We start from the raw sequence: 23,707 nt of genomic DNA on the forward strand, positions 1-23,707 counted from the left end.
ATTTTTTTCTTACCCAAAAATGTTGTTTCTAAAAAAATTTTGCCTATTCAATAAGTGTGCGTAGCCAAATAACTTTCGTATAAGTTTGGTTAGAGTTTTAAATCTTATGTATCATAATGCATATGTACATATGTATGTATGGACACTTATATGTATACATTATAGTAACAAATTGTGCGCGCACCAAATGCGTGGGAGTCTCTTCAAGATTTTGAAATCGTTTTGGATTTTATTATAACCATTTCAAACACTTGTGTTTGCCAATAAGATTGATAGGGAATTAATTCAACATTTAACACTCATGAGAAAAAATGTGTACCTATGTATACAATACTTGTATGTATGTTAGGGTGGGTAAAAAAACGAATGCTTTTTTTCGCTTCGTATTCTGAAAAATTGGTAGACATCTTTAAGAAAGGCTCTCCAAGTATGACCTAACGGTTTTCTAATTTTTCTTATTATGAGATAAAAAAATTCATATCTTACTTCCAACTATTTCAAAACATATCTCGTTTCATAGATTTTGTAGGAAATTGAATGCTCTATTGAGTTATAAAATTTCAAAAAGAAAACAATTTTGTCTTAAAATAGTCAAACTTCAAACGTTCTTAACTTTTAATATAATAATAAAACCGTAAAAGACCATTTTGTAAAGCATTCAATTTTCTACAAAGTCTATGTAACTAATTTTTCAGAGTACGAAGCAAAAAAAAAACATTATTTTTTTTTGATCCACTCACCCTAATGTATGTACATTTATAATTTTTTTTTGATACAAAATGTGTGTTTAACATAGCAAGCAATGAGTTGCAATACATTATTGTTCAATTTAATTTTATATTAAGTTTATACTTCTTAAGAATTTGCTATATCTATATACAATATGTATAGCTATATACCTATATATATGCATGTTTGCATTTATATCTTTATAAATATTATATATATTATATTTTTAATCTCTAAACTGATTCAAAACGTCGATCATCTGATACTCAGTATTTAAGTATTAATTACCGATAACGTTGGCTAGACAACTCCTTCGACAATGAAAGTAAGCGAGGGAAATGATAACTTTATACATTAGTGATGTACAATGTTCCAAATAAAAATAGTTTTTTAGATGATTAATTGGGAATACTGATATATGTTTCTGCCAGATGCTCAAGTGTAAATTACAGGCAGTGTTTTCATTGTTATACTTATTTTTTTAGACGTCCTTAATATATGGAAAAAATAATAATCAAAAAAACAGTTTGGGGTAATTTTTTTTGTCCACTGAGTTTCCAAAAATGAAAAGAAAAATTAAAAAAAATATATTTTTTATTTGGAAATAAATTTTTTTCGACTTAGTTTTAAAAATACAAGTGTACCATACCGTGAGGTTATAAGTACAATAATCTTTCTAAATTAAGTTGTGGGCAACAACAAAAGTGTGCTTATATCTCTGGACTTAAATGGCACATTACACCTAATTTGGCGCAGACACCTACAACTCGGAATCATTTTCAGTATAAAATACATACATGTGCGTGTGTAACTGTATTACACACTCACTCATATTATATGTTACAAGTGATACAATAATACAAGCAATAAAATTACGTACCTTGAAATTTATTGACAATCAAAAGTGTCACTTGCATTGATCTGAAATTGAATACAAAAGTAATGAAAAAATATAAATCATAAAATTAAAAAAAAAAAAATTAGTAAGTGTGTGATATATATATATATATATACATACATAGAAATATATATAATATTCATATAAGTATGTTGTTATGCAAGTATCAAAGTAAACATCTGTAAAGTGAAAATTTAAAATCAAAAAATTTCGCAAATTTAATTTACGCTTGCCTGCGAAAAATTTACTAGCGTTGTGCTAAATAACAACAACAATAGCAATATTAGCAATATGTAGTAATCAAATGCTATGACAAAAAAAAAAGAAAGAAGAATAGAAATGACTGACTAACAAATGGGCGGTTTATTGAACCTTTTGGTTGAGTGCACTTTGTACTAAATTACAACTACCATACAAATATATAGTATATACATTTATATATGCGCTGTTACGAATCCAGCATTACTTTTAATTGACCATTTCATGTTAACACGGTCTAAAAATTTAGCTATTTATTGAACTTTGCTTTAGCTTTGTAATTGTTTGCGCGTACAAAGAAGATACAAGATAACATACCCAATAGTTACAAACATAGGTACTTATGTACATAAATACCAACTATATACATGTACCAATGTGTAATGTAAAGAACCAATTGTTCAATGAACTTTGCCGCTGATTATTTTCCTGAACTATAGATAACCACTAATAATGTTCCGCTCACTTGTTAACCGGTTATCTACATACATACGAGCATACTTATATATATACATATATATAAACATACAATTTAAGTATAACATACATATGATACGCTATTCTATCTGATATTTGGGGAGGCGAAATTTTTTTTGTTGGTTGATCTATCAAAGTTTAGTATTTAAGGTATACGACCTTATAAGGAAATTTTTAAATACTAACCTACTAGGTTAACCAGACTGTCAATATGAGAGCGTTAGTCTAGGCTATCGTCATTTAATACAACTTTTTTTACTATAACTATTTACTACAAAATTTAAAAACTACACCGCGTTGAGTCGTGTGACACCGGAGATGTGCGTCATTTGAGACAAAAAAACTGATTAACCTAGGACTTTTTAAAAAAAAAAATTGATCCTTTGGGAATTCTATATGGAACTAAACTGAAATCATTGTCAAAAATGTGACTAAAATATGTTCTGGGTATTATTGAGACACGAGAGCGCTATCGAGTAGCGAAACTAGATTTTTCCACAGCGTACACTCTTCCTCAAAATTTTCACTTTTGCTAATTTTCTAATCTTATTTGTATGCCGCTACTTTAGAAAGATATTTTTCATTTTCGTAATTTGTTTTTATTTCCAGAAGTAAACAAGCAAGCAATTTAGCAATTGTAGAATACTCTGCTTTGCTTATCTTTATGAATATATACCGTTCGGCAGCGTTTGTGTAATTCAGACCATAAACTAATGTATGCACATATCCTCATATCTTCAATTAGTAATAAAAGTAATAAAATTGTCACAATTTTGTTTGACCGAAATCATAAATTTATATCTAACATCATTTGTACGTATTTTAGTAGTTTATTTTTTATTTATTACAATTTTTTATATCTATTTATATGCATTATTTTTATTCGAACACTTGAAAGATACCATAAAAATATGATGAAAATTTTACCACAGAAAAAAAAAATTAATTGGCAAAACTAAAATATAAAAAAAAAAAAATATTCTTCTGCAATAAATTAAATTTACAATTAAACAGTAAAAAGAGCAAACGAGCAACTCAGTAAAGTATCATATTTTTTCAGTTCCCATTTTCATCACTTAATTGACTAAAAAACTCAATACTCATATGCATATGTGTATGTACTTGTATATCTCTTCGGTCTGCTGCAGACAACTTTGTTCTGATTAATTGCTTATAAACCAATTTATGTGCGTGAAATTAAGGCGTTTTTAATTGTCGAAAATACTTAATTTCATCGATATCACAATTGTTTGGAAATTTATGAGCGCATGCCGGATACTTTTGAAATATTAAGATTTTTTTGAAGTTGGCTGTATACATATTTATTACATATACATATGTATTTATAAATATATGTTCTAAATTTTATTTAAGCAAGTAATAAATAATGATGGCTTTAATACTTCCGGTTAAGCATTCTTCAACACCCGCTATCAATCAACCAACTAGCAGGAGTTTACTGCTATTTTATACAGCAAGCATAAGAGTCAAACCCTCAAAAACATATTTTCTTCCTCATTTTTTAACTTTTTGAATTAACGCTTTTTTTAAAATCAGAATTAAATCACTTCTCAGGTAAAGTTTAACATGAAAATTTAAAAAAATGGATAACTATTTTTGAAAAAGAAGCCATTATAAGTTAGTAGATATAAAATAACAATTTGCATTAGTGTAAAAAATCAATTGTATGGCCGCTGTGGCGTAGGTGCAACATTTGTTAATTAACTTTGAAAAAGTATTAAAATACACACAAAAAGTGATGGAAACGGTAAAAAATCATAAAGGACATTTCACATGAAATTTCTATTAGAATAGTAATTTAGCACGAGCTTTTAAAATTGTGGCGAAAATTTGAAGAAATTGCACCAACACTGGATAGTAGTGACTTTTATCTGACTACCACTGTATAACATATATATATGTATATATATAAATTTAAATTACCGTTCATATAAAGTTTACATATTCAGTTTGACAATACAATTAATAATTAATTGAGCAGTATCCTTATCTGAAATAAATGCACGGAAGTAGCTTGTATAAAAATGTTTATGATATTACTTGTAAATAAGAGTAATGGTCAAAGATGACAGGTTGCAGCTGTCAGGTCATGCTGTCAACAATCGCGCGTATTTGTTGTTAATTAACAGAAATATATCCTTTTGCCGTTAACATTCGCTTTGATGAAGTGAGCTTTCAGCAAAAAAATGCTTCAATCATATTGTCAGCATGGAAGTTAAGATGCCTGGGAAGAAGCGCCAAGTCAATGCAACTATTCAAACGTACACATGCATATGTATAATATATATATGTGTATGTATGTACATATGTATATGCACACTTTAATTCAATCTCATTGAAATTTCGACCGCTTGACCTTACACAGAAGCGGAAGAGCTGTGCAAAATGCGCCGGAGATTAGTGCCATATGAGTTACAAACGCAGACGTGCTCATATATACATACACACATATATGTGATTGAATGTGTCTGCCGCCACAAAGTGAATGATATTTACATCAAATATATTGCATTAATTTATGTCAACAGCATTAATAAAGAAGTATTTCCAATTGTTGTGGCTGTCACTTTGTTGTTGCTCGCTTTTTGCTGAGGCCGCTCAGCATGCGATCGCAAAAAGTAAGTAAATAAATATTAAGAAAACTGTCGGCATATTAATAAAAACAAAGATGCCAGTAGATTGAGCCAAATTTCCTGCTGTGAAATGAGATGCGGACTGGTAAAGCGTTGCCAGCCATGCACGGAGCGCTCACCGGAAAGCTTAAGCGATTGCAATGGCGAGAAGTAAAGAATTGTATTTTATTGCGTTTGTAATAAAAGCGTTTTTGCTTTTTGCAGACATATTCATAAAAGGAGAAGCGTATAGTGTCGTGTAGTTTTATATATAAACATATATATATATATATATACAAATATATTTACTTGTATAAAGGCAATAAGTAAATTAGTTTTGTAATTTATTTCCATTCATCATTGATTTTTTCTTAAACAAAACTGGTTTCTGTAATAAACATTATTATTTATTAATATTGTTGTAATTAGCTAGATAAAAGTAGTCTTCGATTCGTCACTCCGCTGGTCGTAATATTTCAGCTCTACTCTCTTGCCAAAGAAATTCACAACCCAACAATATTATACAATTAAGTTTCATACAGGACACATGATATCTCAATAAAGTGGTATAATTGCTTGCTATGCTGTCTTCAGTTGATTATGCCAGTCTTTGTGAGTTATACGAGTTGTTTGTTTGTTCGTCACTTCCAAGATTTGGTTAAATACAAATATTATAATTATTTGTACAAATTTGCACAAAATATTAGCGTTTTTTTGGCGTATGCAAAACCAAACAATTTTTTTAAACCTTTCACATTTTGTTTAATCTTATTATAAATGATATCAATGTGGCCTAAATCGTTTCTTTATCTACCAGGAGTGCATGGGGATACCTCATTAAAGTGATATAACCGCTTGCTATTCTATCACTAATTGATTGAGCCAGTCTATGTGATTTATACTAGTTATTTGTTCGATTCACCACTCTCCAAGGCTTGGTTCAAGACAATTAATATTTATTCTTTACCACGGTTGTATAAAGAAAAAACTCTTCATTTTAGGCAGGTGAAAAACCTTCTCCACTTTTCAAAGCGGCCTAAGTCGTTTATGTAAGATTTGAAGCTAAGAGCCTTCGAAATGCAATATTTTGTAAGTAATAATCCTAAGCTCGGCCCACTTATTCTAAAATTGGCTTATACCATCCAAGCTTTTATGGGTATATAGTTACTTTCACATCGTCACACTTTCTCATTCGGTGTGAAAAGTAAATAATTTTGGTACCATTACCAAGTAAAAGTGAAATGATTTACTCTCTTTATTCCATTTTTGCTATTATGATCAGCTATCTTAGAGTTCAAATTTCAGCCGCTAGGTGGAACCCATTCTCAATAAAATTATAATATTACATAATGTTGTGTTTGAGCACCATATTATAAGTCTGACCCATTTTCTAAAATAAGGAGTTTCAGTTAACAATAGGAGCAAGAAGTAGCTTGGTTCTGAGTAAGAAACTATTTTGGTTCCAAACGGATTCACATTATGTTTTATGGGTAAAATATCCCATAATAATATGAAATTTAGATATGGCCGCAAAGACTTTCCATGTTGTTATAGCTCAAATAGTAAAGGTCTTTCATATTCAATATACTAAATATACCCCGGACGCTTTGCGAAAGCCTGATCTTACTTCTGTACATACCAATAATCAGGCTTGAGTTCATTATTTATAGATTCTTGTATGTTATAAGACGTTGAGAGAGGCTATTGCTTTGCAATCATCTAAATTATAATTAGCATTGTGTCTCGTGGTTTGGGTAGAGCACAGAGTGTTCGCTTTAAAATTTGCAATAAACAATTAAAATAGCTCTTATGAGCAATTTTGGTAAAATGTCTTGTATACAAAGATCAAAATTTTAATTGAAAATTATATAAAATCCCAACTAGCCCCTAATGATCAATTTAGAAACCAAAATTTCAATTATAAAAATATATAAATAATAAATATTATATTTAAACTTGATACTCTAAAATCAAAATTGTATATTTTCTATTAATATTTCTTCTTGCGTAATAATAATTTTATCAGCGTATTGAGAATATAATTTGAACTTTGAAAGAACGAGTGAGTGTAGAAATGTATGGGCGAACGAGTGTGCTAGCAAAAGCAATTAGAAATTTTAGAAAATTTTCAGATTTCCCAAAATTTAGTGGCGTTTAGACTGTGTGCGTCTTTTTGCACAAATAAATTTAATATAATTTGTATTTTTGGTTTTGTTGTTGCAAACCTCACAACTTTCTAGCCAAACAATCTGATTATCTGATTTTCACTGTTATTGCGGCATTTCACCAGAAAATTTCATTTTCACTTCTTCTTCAGTATATATTTTCATGTGTCGCAGAATTGAAAATAAAATTTGTATTTGCTGCGTTGTTTTATAAATTGTCGTTTGGCATTTTCTGTGATTTGAGTTTAATTAAAAATAGCCGACATTTGGAAAACACAGACGTGAGCACATAAATATGCTCACACATTAATTCTGTACAAATATATTTAACGATACAACAGCGCGGAATAAATCTGTGAGGAAATTTTTTTATTTTTTTAGAATAAGTAGTCTTAGAAAATTTTTTTTATAGGATAGAACTAGTATATAATATCTAAAGTCGTTTATGGTATACTTTCCGTCAAAACTTGTAAATAATAAAAGGAGTCTAGTGCAAGTTAGAGTGGCTTATTTTCGATTTTCGTATATATATTCTTACCTAGAAACATACAAAGAGACCTAATAGCCGATTCCCTTTTAATGTTGAGCTAACTAGGTGGGATCAAATTGGGTGAAGCGGCACCACTTGAGTTCGAGCGGATATTGTTTTTGTGAGGGATTTCTGATGGTAATTTCTTTTATAATATAATATCTTGATCTCCAAAAATATGTGAGTTCCGAATATTTCAGCACATTTCGATGTCGCCTTATCAAGGCACTATAGAGAAATTTCGACCAATATTTTTGGTTTTCAGCCTAATTTTAATTAAATTTATATTTATATTATATAGACTTATAGTTAAAATCTTTCCTTCGCAATTTTGGTAGCCAGTGAGCCCTTACATTTGTCGAGGTGTACTTCTGTTGAGAAGATTTTGCTCACTTATCGAACCTGTCTTGTACGTGCTATATATTGACATTGGCGCCTTTGCGCATTGTATCATTTTCCATATGCCGCCGCTGATGACCTTGCACTCGCAATATGCCGTTCGCCATGCCATTGTCAGCCAAATATACGCCATTGTCGTTATGCTCGCCTCACTTCCGCTGTCGCCCATTATGCGCACTCACAAATATTTCGTTGTGTGGGTTGCTTGGGAAAAGTGTGATAATTATGTGAAATTAACCACAACCGCCAAAAAGCAACAGAATGGAAATTATTTCAAAAATGTGCATATCAACGAAGCTGCATACATACACACATACATATATACATATGTATGTAAAAAAGACTTCAAAATTTATTTTGTGTGATTTGTATAAAAGAAATAATGCTTTTTCATATTTTTCTGCGGCTTCTTTAACATTTTAAAAACATGTAGAAAGACAGAGCAAAAGATAATTTTACACGTGTATGTACATAGTATTCGTTTGTATGTATGTGTATGTGTTTGGACATTCGGAAAATTATGGATTAAGTTATTAGCATGAATTTTGAAAAATGTGAATTTTTAATTGCGCTCTTTGTCATGTCTGTGGACTTAAGTGACCAACAGCAAATTATTTATTTGTTAAGTACATATGTATGTATGTACATTTGTTTGTTTTCAACGGCTATTGTCGAACATGAACAAACTAATTATTTGAGCTAAAGTTGATAAATATAGTTAAAAATGCCAACATTTAAGTTAAGTAAAATTTTTTGTCAAGTATTTAATCATAAATGTTATAAATACTCGCATATATATGTTCACTATATGTATAAAAAGTAAAAATACTACCAAATGTACAATATACAGGGGTGTACCAAAAAAGAACAGTCTTTGGAGTATTTTTTGTCACACTCAGTTTTCTCTTTTGACCTTTCGAATCCAAGCAAGAAAAAAATATTTCGCTGTGTCCGTATTATAACAAGTAAAGCTTTTAAAAAATAAATCACTGTTAATCTTAACATAAGAAATATAATCAGAAGAATTTAAGATCCATTGAGTTCAAAATCTTAAACAGATAAGATAGCTACCATATATGTAATAGATATTATACTCATATATACCATATACTTTTCTATATAAATATAAGTTCGTAAAATATATTTAGAGTTTTTGTTGAAATCTCTGGACCCGACAAATATAATACTACTCACATGTACTCTCCAAAGTTTTACCAGCCGCTTAACAAGAGCTTAAGCCCAGAAGGGTAATATGCAATTTCATGGGTTGGCAGAGTCTGAAAGTCCAAGGTAAGATTCTCAAAAGATAAGAGCCAAACTCTGTGTATACAAGATGTAAAAATAACGGAAATTTAGAAATTTTAAACTTCGTGGATTTGGTGAATACAAACGTTTTTATTAGGTGCCCCTGAAGTACGATATAATTTTCAGCGTATACATTGCTTACTTTGTCTGTAGCAGCCGCTAAGGTTAGACGGGCTTTTGTAAGCTTGGCGATTTTCGTTTGTTAAAAGCTCGCACTACATTGCTTGTTTGTGAATTCTTGGTCAAAAACAATATTGAAACGAACTCCCAGCCTCCATATACGCCAGACATGGCTTCGTGTGACTTTTTTCATATTTTCAAAAATAAAGCGAACCTTAAAGAGCTCTCGTTTTTTAAGATGGAAAAAAATCGTTGAAAGCGCTAACGGCTATTATAAAAATCGAGTTTGAAAGGTGTTTCGACGATTGAAAGGAGAGCTGGTATAATTGCAGAATATCGAATGTAGACTATTTTGAAGCCGACAACATTAATGTAGACGAATGAAAAATTTTTTTTTTAAAAAAGAAAAATTTCGGTTCTTTTTTGAACATTCCGCGTACTTTAAAATAACAGGAATCTTCGAAAGTATAATGTCTTCACTCCACACATGATTAGAAAGCTTTTAAGTATATTTTTTTTTAGTTAATAGATTGCTACCGCATTGAAACAATTAAGTCTATTTTATTCACCTATTAAATATGGTTTTAAATATTACCTCAGCTATTGAAGGCACAGCAAAATTATAGGTAGTTTACTATATGTTTAGAATATAACAGCCGCAATAACGGTTCACTGAACCTTTGTTATTATACTCGTATAATTAAAATGAGTTTTCCTTAAGACAGTACTGCACTAGCAGTGAACTAGAGGTAAATATATATAACAGTTTTCTTGCTTTTAGGCGACTTCACGGCTTGTTCAGATATCACCCATAAAACACTTGAGCACCAAATCAAGAATTGCTATCCACAATAACAAGAGTAGATACTAGGTAACCAGCGTAGTTTTGCTGAACTTTTCTTTTGAAACAAAGTTGCTATTAAATTTGCAAGAAAGTCAATCACAATTTTTGATTGATCTAGTCAAATATATATTTACTAAAGAATCTGCAAGGATTTCCTTTTATTTCATCAGTGCAATTTTTGATGTTTTATATGTTTTTTGACTTGAAATTCAGTTCTTTCTAAAAACAATCAACAACCGTAGTTTAGAAAATTTGATAAGACATTTTTATGGCGTTGTCCTTGAAGTATGTAATTAAAACAACAATTTTATGAGAGAAAATGACATAGTAAAAAACAAGAATTTTGCCGATTTTGCCTCTTTAAGCCACTTTGAGGACTTCATACTTCATAAATTATTAATGTATCTAATCCATATGATCCAAAGATCCTAGATGATATAAAGAATTTTTTGCTTGTGAGGAAATTTGGTAAAAATTAATAAATGCATTTTTCTGATTTATTAGTTTAAAAGTGAAATGCAACTAATTTTGTTATTGTCAGAATGAAAGCCAGCTGGAAATCTTTATTTTCACACCCATTAATTCAGTCAGACACGTACATACATAATTATACACACACAATTTGCATTTGTTTATAAGCAAGTGCGCCACGTGTAATAGTTTCGTTTAATTTCACACACAACAAGTTTACATACTTTCTGCAACCACTGTAAAATTGAAAACAAGCAAAACATTTTCTGTTACATTGAATAAATACCAAAGTGATTGATTCGGTTATAAGAATACTTCGTGTTTGTGTCTACATACAAGTATGTATGGTATATTTTTATGGAAACGCTTGTAAGTGATGCCCGCACGTAAAAACAATCAATCAAGATTGGCAACACATCCCAGAAATGCTAATAATGACAAATTGACAGTAAGAGACACGACAACTATGCCTGATATGAAATAAATACACCTAGATAGGTACATAGTATATATGTATGTATGTATTTTCAATAAAATTTGCATATGCGCGAAAAGTAAAAACCAGAAATTAGTAAACATTGCAAAAAGTTGTAATAAAATGTAAATACATGACAAATAATTGATTAACCTACAAACATTTGCGATAAAGGGACAGTCTTAATTCCGTGAAGACAGAAGGTGAAGATATAAAGTTGTAAACCAAATATTTGAGCATGTCAAGAATTATGTAAAATAAGATATTGTAAAATTGCGTTGGTTTAAGATATTGTGGCAAAGTTAGATAAAGCTCGTTTTGTAGTAAAGCTGAAGTTTGAGCTTTAGTTTCTGTTTGATTTGGGTTACCTTGTACATTTGGCTTTGATCTACTAGCTAACGGCTGTTAAGGTATAAGATTCACAGAATCAATGGCAACGGAATCTCTTCACTGAAGTTATAAATTTCGCATCTTTATTATCTAAGTAATGAACTACTATCAATTGTTAAGATTAAAACAGACTGTGCAAGGACAATATTTTCACTTTTTTAGCACGATCTTAGTTCTAACCTAAAAATTGGTTACCTTTAAGCACGCCTCAGCTGTAGTATTAAAATATCCTTAAACGAATTTCTTTTTATTTACCACAAACGACTCATGATACTTCCCATAATTCGTAATTTGAGTTTAAAGAACTGGAAAAATTTACAGCGAGGTGAAACTGGCCAATGAGATGTATGATTGAAGACTTTTGTATTTGTTTGCTTGGATAAATATTTATCCAGCGACTTCAATCCGAAAATAAAATTTAAAAAAATTATTATTATTTAAAAAATCAAACATTTGATTTCGATTTCACTTTGCCGACGTCACTATCGCCAATAGAGGCAATTAGACAATATGTATGTAGTTTTCTACTAACTAAAGAGCCTCACTGAAAAGACTTAGCGGCTGCTTTTATACGAGAAGTTTACGTGGTTTCGGTTCAGCCCTCTCATACTTCGATTGTACCAATATATTTTAAGGGAACTATTTTATGCTACCCTGAGAGAGAGAGAGAGAGAAATCTGGGCGCTGCTACTCAGAGCGTTTTCTTTTCAATTACAGTCATTGCTTGCATCTCATACTTCATTTTCTTCTCCTTTCCTAACCTCTGTAAACTTTTAGTGGCATTACAAAGCGACTTGCCGCCATGTACATATGTATGTTTCTGTTGAGTGCTTCTTCTTGTACTGTATTACCATCCTAACACCACTCTCCTAGCACTTAGAGCGGTCTTCATAAGATACCCATACAAATCGTGTTAAAAGCCAAAACAGCAATCACGAATATTAAATTGTCAGTCTATTTGCGACAAAAGAAAAAAGGCGGAAAGTCAAAAGCATAGCAAGCTAAATTCAATGTTCCACATATCCGCAGAAATTACATTTTCATGCATGCTTCTGAATAGTCGTTTAACAGCTGTCCGCCCACTACATAGCCCCAAACACAGCCATACCATACGTATTTATATACATGAAAGCGGGAGTGTGTGTGCAAACATGTGTATTTTGCCAAGCAAAAATCAGCGTAACTGCCGGCATTGATGCTCAGCAATTATACATAGTATATTTTTCTATTAAATTTATTTTATTTTTATTTCGCAATTTGTTTAGATTTTTTGCTATTGTGCTGCCTTGCGGCTTTTTGGGGCGTTCAGAAAGCGGTCATGGTGCCACAAACTGTTGACCCAATTAAGACTTTCATCCCGTTAACTTTTAATATAAAAATAACAACAACAAAACATAATATTTGTATAGAAATCTGTACGTTCAGATGTGTCTGCATTTCTATAGATTTATAAATGGATTATTGTGTTACAAAAAAATATTTTTGCATAATATTCGAAAATGTGCTCGATGTGTTTTAATTGTGGATACTTTTGAACTCAATTTTTAATATAATTATGTAAAATTTATTCCAATAAGCGATTTATGACTATTATTTTATATTTCATCTAAAATCTACAATTTTCGTGTTTTAATTTTTTACATGAATAATTCCGGCTTTGAAAATCATCGATTATGTAAAGCTTTCGAGCTTTTCCAAAAAAAATTTTGGTCTCAAGTTAATGTGCGTACCGCAACTATGAAGATCTGAAGTTGAAGATCGTGAAGATCATTTCTGAAAAATAGAGGATATATGTTATAGCTTTTTTATTAAAAAAAAGCTTGGTAGAAATTAATAATAATATTACACAGTGGAAGTATATCTGACGAGCCCTATAACTGTAGTAGAGTAATGTGAAAACCTTGTGCTCTCTTTACATTAATTATATTCTAAGAGGAAATTATTGGCGCAAACTTTTATTAAGTATTTGAATTTTTATATATTTCCTTTCAGCGTAGAGATTTTTGACACCTATTACGAAAACAATTTGAGTTTTTATAGTCAATAGAGGGTTAAGTTGTTGTACACAATTATTTACAAAACTTTTAACTGAAGTTTCTCCGATGAAAATTATTTGCTTTGAAAAATATAAATATGTCGCAAATCTAAATCTTTTTGACTTCAGCTTGGACTATGCAAATGTTAAGTTTCATGTGCGATTTGTGGAAAACTTTACTTTGCAAATGAATTCGATTTCAAAGCCGAAAAATTAGGCGAACAATATCGTGATGATAGACTTGTACACTTGTTAGAGAGTGCCAAAAGTATACTCATCATCAAGGGAACACCTAGTGCAACAGCTTAAACTACTTGTAAAGACGATTTGTGGGACTTAGAAAAAAAAAAACTATTATACTCTGTAGCAACATGTTGCGAGAGTATAAAAAGTACTGTATCAAATGTTTTAAAATTTTAGGTGTATATTTAAAAATATTTCAAGAATACACAGTAAAAAAATTATTAACTATTTTTCGAGTTACACGCAATTTCCGCAGTGATTGCAGCCATCTACAAGGATGAAACCCAAAAAAAAATCTCTACTAGGAGATATTGTTCATACAATGATCGACGGTTGAAAAGAAATCAAAAATTGACAAAATGGGTGCGTTTAAAAAAATTTGTATTTTATCCAAAATTTTGTTCGTTTTTATATGGAGAACTATATATAGAAGAATAAAATTTATAGTGATCGGGTTATTAGTCTCCGAGTAAAAACTCAAACAGATTTGAAAAATGTGGTTTTGAGAAAAACGCATTTAAAGATAAACTGATAGAGCTGATTGAACTGAGCGGCTATATTTTAGAAGGCTAAAACTCAAAAACTATTTGAGATATCGATTTAAAATTTTAATTTTAATTTCTAACAACAGCAAAAAGCATTCAAGCAAAAAGTCAATGAAGTATAAGTTTAATGACTAATATATTACAGCCTTTACTTGCCACTAGCATACCATAAGATAGGCCTAATACGCGTATAATACATATGTATTTATATAGACAGAATTTGTCACAATTTTGAGATCATAAGACTAATCAGGCATGCTGTTCGTGCCAAATAAACATTCATATGTACAAATGAAAGTAAATGATTTCGAAGTAGGAAATGCTAATTAACATATAATATACAGACATATAAGAACATTATATACAAATATTTATATATGTACCTTAATATATATAAATTAGTTTTGAGAGGAAAATAGCAAAAAAATTAAAAACGTGTAAATATTCGTTTAGTGAATTTTTTCGAAAACGTACATACATACATATTTACATATATATTATAAATACTTTTCATTTAAAGCTTTATTTTCATGAATTAAGTAACAGACTAAAAATATTTTTTTTTAATATAATAAAGTGTGAAAATGAAATGTTTAAAAATATGCAGCATACGTAAGCAGTTTTCGTACTTCTGTGAACATAGTAGTTATATTTATTTATTGACTTAGTTACATGCACATAAATATGTATATATGTTATCTTTTATATTTGAAAATTTCCTTTACTATTTCATTCTGCAATGCTGCCGTTCGCCAACACGCCAATAATACACAAACTTTTGTGCGCGTCATCGCCAACGCCGCCAGCCGCCAGCTTGTTCGCCGCGATTATAATATTAGTTAGTTAATGTTGGACCGCCTGTGCTGTGCTAAATTTATCGAATGCGTGGGTTCGAGTGGATTGATCATAAGCACGATTATGATTTGTTCATTGTTGTTGCTGTCGATGTTCATAATATTTGAGTGCAAGAGATTTTCAATATAGTTGTGGTTGTTTTGTTTGCGATGACTGTGTTGTAATATTTATAATGTACATATAAGTATGTACCAAAATACATACATACATATGTATATACTAGATTAATATATATTAGATGCTTTGTACGCACGTGCGTATTTTTAATAGATTGATGTTTATTTATGTTGTTGGCGATTGATTTTGCGGGCTTAGGAGCCTCGCCCTGCTAAAAAATTTAAGAACGAAATTTTTTCGACAGGGTTTGGTGAAAAACAATAAAGGTATTCCATTTTAGACATTCAACATTTTGTTTAGAAAGCTTATAAACTTAAATCAAAAGTGTCACATGACTACATAAACCAAAAACTCATAAGACACCGAATCATATGGGCACTATTATGACTAGAAATCACGTGCCTTGGTAAAATATTTTTATATTGTATTATTCAACGTATTTTCTCGAGCTTGTCGAAATCATTTAAAGCCATATCTAATGTTATACGACTTTATCCTCTCTAAGAATCTTAGTCTATGGAATATTGTCCGTTGTCAAATGAACTCATAAAATTTAAAAAGGGGAAAACAAGGCTCTAATTTATCGTTTCGTTGCATTTCTTACGAATCTACCCTCTAGAGCCGCTGAGACACACTGGAGGGCTTCACCGATTATTTTTATTACTGAAAAAGGTCCGTTTGGTTTAATTAGTGTTAGTTAGTACATATGCGTAGTAGACATAGTTTTCGATGTAAGTTATAAATACTTAAATATACTGATATTTCATGGATTATATAAACATGTTCGATAGAAGCTTAAGAATTTATAGTTATTTTGTCTAAAATTCAATCTAATCACGCTTAGTAATCGGAGCAAAAGAGAGAGTAAGAGATGTAACGTTTTGTTATTTTAAATATCTCTTTTGTTCAGGGTTGCGAATTTTTTAAATTAAAAATTTTTTTTTAATTTAAAATATATTTTTAAATAAAAAAAATAAATTAAAAACCAATTTTTAATCCCAACTACCGGATTAAAATTAAAAAAAAAAAAATTAAAAAACCCAAGCATACAATTAACATATATAAAAAATAATTTGTTTTAGAAATTATTAATTTTTCGCGTTTGCATACTTTATTCAAAATAAATTTTTAATCCGGTTTTTAGAATTAAGCATTTTTTTGATTTATTTTTTAATCCGGCATGCGAGATTACATTTTTTATTCCGGTATGTGGGACTAAATTTGGGTGTAGGGAAAATTTTAATTCCAATTTTAATTCAATAATTTTTTTAATGCATTATTTGCAACATTGCCTATGGCTTACTTCATTTAACTTATATTTTTCTTTTTTGCTGTTATATAATATTTATTTCTTTGTCTAATGTGAGAAATGTTTTAGCCCGCGATTGCTAAATTTATCTAGAAACAAACTTCAAAAACTGTACACATCGTGCTGAGTGAGAACAAGAGATCTTTCTAATAGCTCAATTGTTTAAAAAATATAAGTTTAATTTGCGCTTACCACTTTCTTAGACTCTTATCCTAATTTTTATGGAAATCTTTTTTTATTTCAAAAGTCCATTTAATAGTTATACTTTTTTGCTTATTTCCGAGCATCCCTGAGTCTTGCTCAGTTCCCTAAGCATTTGCTGTTAGCATGCTTTCGTGCTGTCAATACATATTTTTTCGAAGTAAAAAAATTTGAACAAGTCATCAAAATTTGTTTTATTATTAGTATTTTTTTGTGGATAAACCCTATCCACATACTTATACATATATTTGTTTTGCCATTTATTTGTCTTTACAAGTTACTATTACTTCCGTATCAACTAGTATTTTTTTCACGAAATTTTTTTTAGCGAGTGTAAACAACTAACATTTTTGTGCATTTTTTGCTCTGAAAAATTACAGTCTAGAAGAATTCTTAGCCTCAGCACCAATATATTTTCATCGTTTTGTAATCGGAAGAAAATAATGTTTGTGACTTGTACGGCACGCTGAGAGATTCTATGGAAAGGCCAACAACAAACATTGAGGATTTACTAGCGGAAGAGTTCAACAGCAGCTTAGTTTTATACAAGTGTTGTAAGTAGTGAGATTCGAAATGGTGAATTGAGAAGTTTCAAATACATCTTTTATTTTATTATTTCTGTTATAACAGATTTAAGCGGTTAAATTACCAAAACGGCACGACTTTCGTTCAACTCGAACCCAATCAAACACCAAGAAACACGTACAAACATACACATTGAAGATACTCACCACGCATCAACAATTCAGCGTCAAAACAGTAACGCGTTACACCAAGTGATAACCATAAAAGAGTGTAAAAATGGGTAAAGATTATTATAAAACACTGGGTATACCGAAAACTGCCACCGACGAGGAGATTAAGAAGGCCTACAGAAAATTAGCGCTACGCTATCATCCGGACAAAAATAAAGCCTCAAATGCGGAGGAGAAATTCAAGGAGGTGGCCGAGGCGTACGAAGTGCTCTCCGATAAGAGTAAACGTGAGGTGTACGATAAATATGGCGAAGAGGGTCTGAAGAGTGGAGGTACAGTGATCATTCTACAATACTACTTATAAAACATGCAATTCTATAACTCTCTCAATGTATGTGTCTGTGTGTAATTATGCGTAAATCTGTGCTTGTGTGTATGTGTGTACATGTAAGTTAGATTTGAAGATATTAATGAAATTATTTTGTGTTCAATTACATTTTATAGGCACTCGTAACGGCACCACCGGCAATAATACCTTCACATATCAGTTCCATGGTGATCCACGGGCGACCTTCGCCCAATTCTTCGGCTCGAGCAATCCCTTTGCGTCATTCTTCGATATGGGCGATAATCTATTCGATAAGAATGTGTTCGATTTAGATACCGAACATGATTTCTTCTCATCGCCATTTGGTGGTTTGGGTTCACGGCATGGACTAGGCGGTGGGTTCAGGTACGTTTGCTGCATATAATTTCGGCTTAAGGCAAAATTTCAACGAGGTTGACTTTGGCAAAAGAAAGTAAAGTAGGGAATTAAGTTCGGTACCTACATAAAAAGAAAAAACCATCCGAGCTCCAATTTAAGTTGACTCTGTTTTATTGAAACCTGTTTTCTTTAGAGTAGTTAATGTCAGAACCTTTGAAAAAGTTTCTGAATGCAGAACTTTGTTTTTTTTTTAATTCATAAATCACTCGGATGCTATTTATCGATCAACTCATAACGAATACAGAGATTGGATAGCAGCTCGATAAGTCTTAATTTTTAAATAAGTCACCCTAGGATTTATAATATTTGCTTTGGAATCTTGTTTGAAAAAATATAGATCTCGAAATTCAATACCAATGGTAATTACTTCATAATTATTTGAGTCTAACGAAGGGGCTTGGACGCTCCCTCTTCTTGGCCTTCTAAAACAGCTTCTTCATAGGACAAGTTTCGTGAATTTGAGCAGTTGAAAACATAATTTTAGAATAGTAGAAACTTAATTTTGAGCTGAAACTATTGGAGCTTTAAAGGTCATACATACAGCCCGAGACTTCCGAAACTTCCTTTCAAACCCCCCACTTATGAAAATATTTTCTTTCGTCAAAGTTAACCTCATAATATCGACCAATTAACGCTTGTATTGGATGCTTAAAAAATAAAGCGAAGGCCTTCATTTAGATCACATTCGTTCAATGTGCATACGCCATTCAAAAAGGAGAAACAACAAGATCCACCTGTCGAACATGATCTCTATCTAACATTGGATGAAATCTATAAAGGTTGTGTGAAAAAGATGAAAATATCACGAAGAATTGTACAAGCGGACGGTTCGTCCAGGAAAGAGGACAAATATGTAAGCATATCGATTAAACCGGGCTGGAAATCTGGTACAAAGGTGACATTTCAAAAAGAAGGCGATCAAGCCCCCGGCAAGATACCAGCGGATATTGTATTCATCATTAGGGATAAACCACATGCGATGTTTAAGCGAGAAGGCAGTGACTTGAGATACACGGCGCGCCTAACGCTCAAGCAGGTGAGTTATTAATGTTTTTTCTTTTTTTTTAAAGTTGAGAGGGATAGAGTAATCAGTTTAAACATTTTAATTTAAAGGATATATATAAAGGATACGGCTAAAGTTATTAATTAGTTTTGGGTAGAATTATGGGACGCTATCGAAAATAAATTGTTCGAACCTAAAAACTGCTTCAAAATAACTAATCTGTCTAAGTTATTTTGAAGCAGTTTTAGGGAGAACCAGTGGCAAAAAAAAAGCGATTAACTAGAAATTCGTTTGGATCTGATTTACTCGTCTAGTTTGCAATTATAACTCAGGTAGAAGTATCGATAAAATTCGATTCGAAAAAATCGATATAACACATACAAATTGAAGATATTCGCCGTTTACGTTGTATAATTTTAAAAATTGATGTAAAAAAAATCGATTTATTATCTAAAAAAATATCGATTTTCTGTGGTATCGACAATCCGCTCAACTTATTCAATAAAGCAATGATATTTCTGTGATGCGCTTGAACAAACCAAAATTTTATCAAGAGTGAAAACAGGTCGAGTTATCGATTTAAAAAACCGATGCTGTTTTTAAAAAAATATAAATATAATATCTGAAAAAGCATTAATATATTTTGGTATCGTCAACCCGTTCAAATTATGCAATAAAAATTTAGCACAATGATTTTCCACAAACTCTTGCTATGTACCTTTAACAAATCAAGATTTTATCACGTCTGCAAATAAATAAAAATTGGAATTTTACTCAATTTACTATAGGGAAAAAAATTAATTAACAAATTAAATTGGCAAAAAGCTCTGTGGCATTTTCTCACAGCATGAAATACACACATTTTAGCCATTTATGTTGAACAAATGCAATTTTGATAAACTGTGAAAAATGCAATAAAAAATCTGCAAAAAATTGTACATTAAAAAATTTCCAAATCTAAAAAATGTTCTGTGCAAAAATGGCAATTCACTATTTTTGGCTAACTAATCGCCGGCAATTGACAGTTTTCGTGCAATATCAGTTTTTCTCTTGTTATAGCCAACCGCATTTTATTTTATTAAGAAAAAATTGCAAAAAAAAAGAAAAGTGGTAACCACCATGAAAATGACAAAAGAGCGGGAAAAAATTTCAATTTGTGACTAAAATTGTTGTTGGCAGAGTAAAATATATAATTCGTTTAGTTTTTTCGCAGCAGTTGGTCCCAAATTAATGAATAACGTGACACGCTGTTTATTATTGTTGGATTATTGTTGTATACGCACACAAAAGTACATACATACATACAAATACCATATATATTAGAATTCAATAAACGTTGCGTGAATTTCAAAAGGTGTTAAATTTTCAACAAATAAAAAAAATGCATTTAATTCTATGCTAGGCTGGTTCTAAATAGCATTATAGTTGGTTGCGTAAATCATAATTATAAAATAAAATATATTAAAAATCCTAGAGAAATTGCGGTCTTGTGCTCAATAAAATCTAGAACGTTTACGTTGTAATATAATATATGATTTCACTACAGATCTCGGCGTTTAAAGAAAACAATATGTATATTTGTATGGCAAACAATAACTTAGAAGAAGACAATGCATATTGAGATTAAACATGTTGAACAACATGAAATAAAAATAAAAAAATTGGTGGTGAATTATGGAATTCTGATTATAATATAGACAAGGTTTAACTATGACGCGACTCCAACCGTAAGAACGACCGAGGCCTCGCTTAAAAAGTTAAATGAGTTCCCTTTCCACTTTTGCTTATGAGCTGAATGTTGTATGGTAGATAGAGCCACAAAGCTTTGGGATAAGTTGGTCTCTGAAAAAGGAAATGACTCCGTTATGGAAATATAGTTACAATCGATATCTACTGATATTTGATATTTCTACAATTGATCTAGTAATCGTTATGATCCAACTCACAATGGCTTTTCGTCACATATTATCACATTCTTTTCATCCAAGGCAGTGTTCTAAGGGGTCAGTTATGCAAAATTAATTTTGAATCTATTTTCGGTCAATGGCAAATAACTGTAAATCAGATAATACTATATATCAAAAGCAAGAAGTAGAGAATGGTGGATATCTTATAACCTTTCCGCTCTTCCATAGTTTGATGAATAGAAGACAGCTATTAATACAATTTTTACCCAATTGTTTGACGAAAAGTACATTTTCAGGTTAGTTATTGCTTTATTTTGATAACAGTTGTCAGGAGTCTCGGCCATAAAACTAAAATATAAAAAAATAGCTTAGAGAGGTAAGTAAAAAATACATATAATAAAGTTAATAAGTCGCTAAATTGATTTTTACATAATATTTATACCCTGAACGGGGAATATTAAGTTTGCATGAAGGTTGTAACACACATAAGGAAACGTCGGAGACCCAATAAAGTATATATATTATATATGAATGATCAGCAACGTGCGCTGAGCCGATGCCATGTCCGTCTGTATAGAGATACAAGAAGTTGCACGATCAGAAACAAGTTCTGGTATGACAAACTTTTTTATTTGCTAAGATATCATTGCAAATATAGAAATAACTATGTTTTTGTTTATTGTCGAAATATGTTATGCTTCCCAGCACATGAAATATTTTCAAAATTACAACAACACACATATTTCGATTACATTTTCACAGTCTAATTACTTAATTGTTGTAATGTGTGCTAGTTCTAAGTTGCGCTTAGTTGCACTAGTAAAACTATGTATCTAAGTATGCTTGTTTAAGCTTGTCCATTCGCTTGTTATACTACAAGTATTGACCATTAGAGTCGCATTTAGTTTGTTGTCATGTCAAAATTTTTAATTGGATTAACTAAAGTTGACAAGTGCATTAAATTACACTAACAGAAAACCAAAAAATTAGAAAATCATAAAAAAGGAAAACAGAAAAACATACACAAACACAACAAGCGCATTAGTAGCGGCTTGCCGTTTTGTGGTTAAGCGAATAACGGCCCAAAATGTTTGCTACACCCAGCTCAGCGAACAGATTGCAATTGTAAACGGGCTAAAGTGTTGTTTATCGCCGCGAATAGCCGCTTGACTATGTAAACACCGAGCACAAATCGGAGGTACCTGCATATGTATTGGTGCCGGTGTTGATTGTCGGATAGTTTATTGTGGTGTTAACTATGCTTTTACACAGTTCAAACATAGCTATTACACCATAGATAATCAGAAAGGCAAGTTGTCGGTGTTGAGAATGAGGGATATAGTCTGTAAACGGAGTGGTTACATATGTGTCGCGTTTGGGAATTGTTTTTGGAACAAAAGAGTGATTTTGCTTCAAATATTTTAAACTCATATGGTTTCGCGAATACTTTTTCATATCCAATGTACATGAAGGCACCACAACCGAGTGTGTTTAGGGTTTGACTAATATTTATTAAACTGTGTGCTCAAATCCGGCCGATACATAGAAAATGATATCGGAGAGAAATGCCGTTCCAGTTTCATAGACCCGATTACCCTTCGAATGGAGCTCACTCGAGTCTAAGAATTCTGTTTTTTCAGTTGAAGACACATTTTTCAGAGTTTTTCTAGTTACTGTATGATTTTTGCCAGAGATGAGCTGATCTTAGAATTCTAAGCGATCTTGAAGATGTTTTAGGATTGACTACTAAAGAATTAATTGATAAACAATTCAACATTTTGGACGTGGGAAGGTTGAAAGTGAGAGTTAAGTCCGTATGTCGCTTTATTCTGTTCTTCAATCGATAGTTGATTGATTTAGATATTACACTTCAGATAAATATCGCAGAGATAGTGCCAATCGTCCGAAACCCTGCATTCTACCGATCTTGTCATAAAACTTACCCATCCTGCAATACTTAGCCAAGTAAAGTTAATTTTCAGAGAAGAATACTATCTTTCTTATAAAATATTATTTTTCTCTCAATAATTTCGTAGAGCATAAGTGGGCTTCAGCTTAAGCTGTCGGGCTCCAAGGGTTTATAAGATCTTCTACCACTTTCTTAATGCCGCTGAAGGAGTTTAGACAGTTAATATCAATAGCTGAGAAACCATATGTTATTCTTACGAGAAAGTTAAAGATCTTACGACAATAAATACAAATGAAGTCCAATTCAAAAAAATTCTGCTGTGAAACAATTTGACTTCACAAATTAACGAGTTACTTGTTAGTTGCAAACTAATAGGTTTGACCACTGGGCTTGTATACAATAGGTAAAGTCACATAAGTACCGACATAC

General features: G+C 31.1%; 1 protein-coding gene across 4 annotated transcripts in view; it reads left to right on the forward strand.

Moving 5' to 3' along the window:
* The window catches only part of LOC106615569 (dnaJ protein homolog 1), a 48,589-nt gene that overhangs the window by 11,772 nt on the left and 13,110 nt on the right, over positions 1-23,707 (forward strand). For 3 of the 4 annotated variants that reach the window (XM_036358911.2, XM_070107386.1, XM_036358912.2), the window contains exons 3-6: positions 17,379-17,552; positions 17,629-18,025; positions 18,198-18,426; positions 19,126-19,495. In XM_036358911.2, the coding sequence (XP_036214804.1) occupies positions 17,800-18,025; positions 18,198-18,426; positions 19,126-19,495 (825 nt within the window). In that variant the 5' untranslated portion in view covers positions 17,379-17,552; positions 17,629-17,799. The remainder of the gene's footprint in view (positions 1-17,378; positions 17,553-17,628; positions 18,026-18,197; positions 18,427-19,125; positions 19,496-23,707) is intronic. The other variant, XM_014231842.3, reaches the window with a different exon arrangement.

Source organism: Bactrocera oleae, chromosome 3 (assembly GCF_042242935.1).
Source record: "Bactrocera oleae isolate idBacOlea1 chromosome 3, idBacOlea1, whole genome shotgun sequence".
NCBI classification, from domain to species: Eukaryota; Metazoa; Arthropoda; class Insecta; order Diptera; family Tephritidae; genus Bactrocera; species Bactrocera oleae.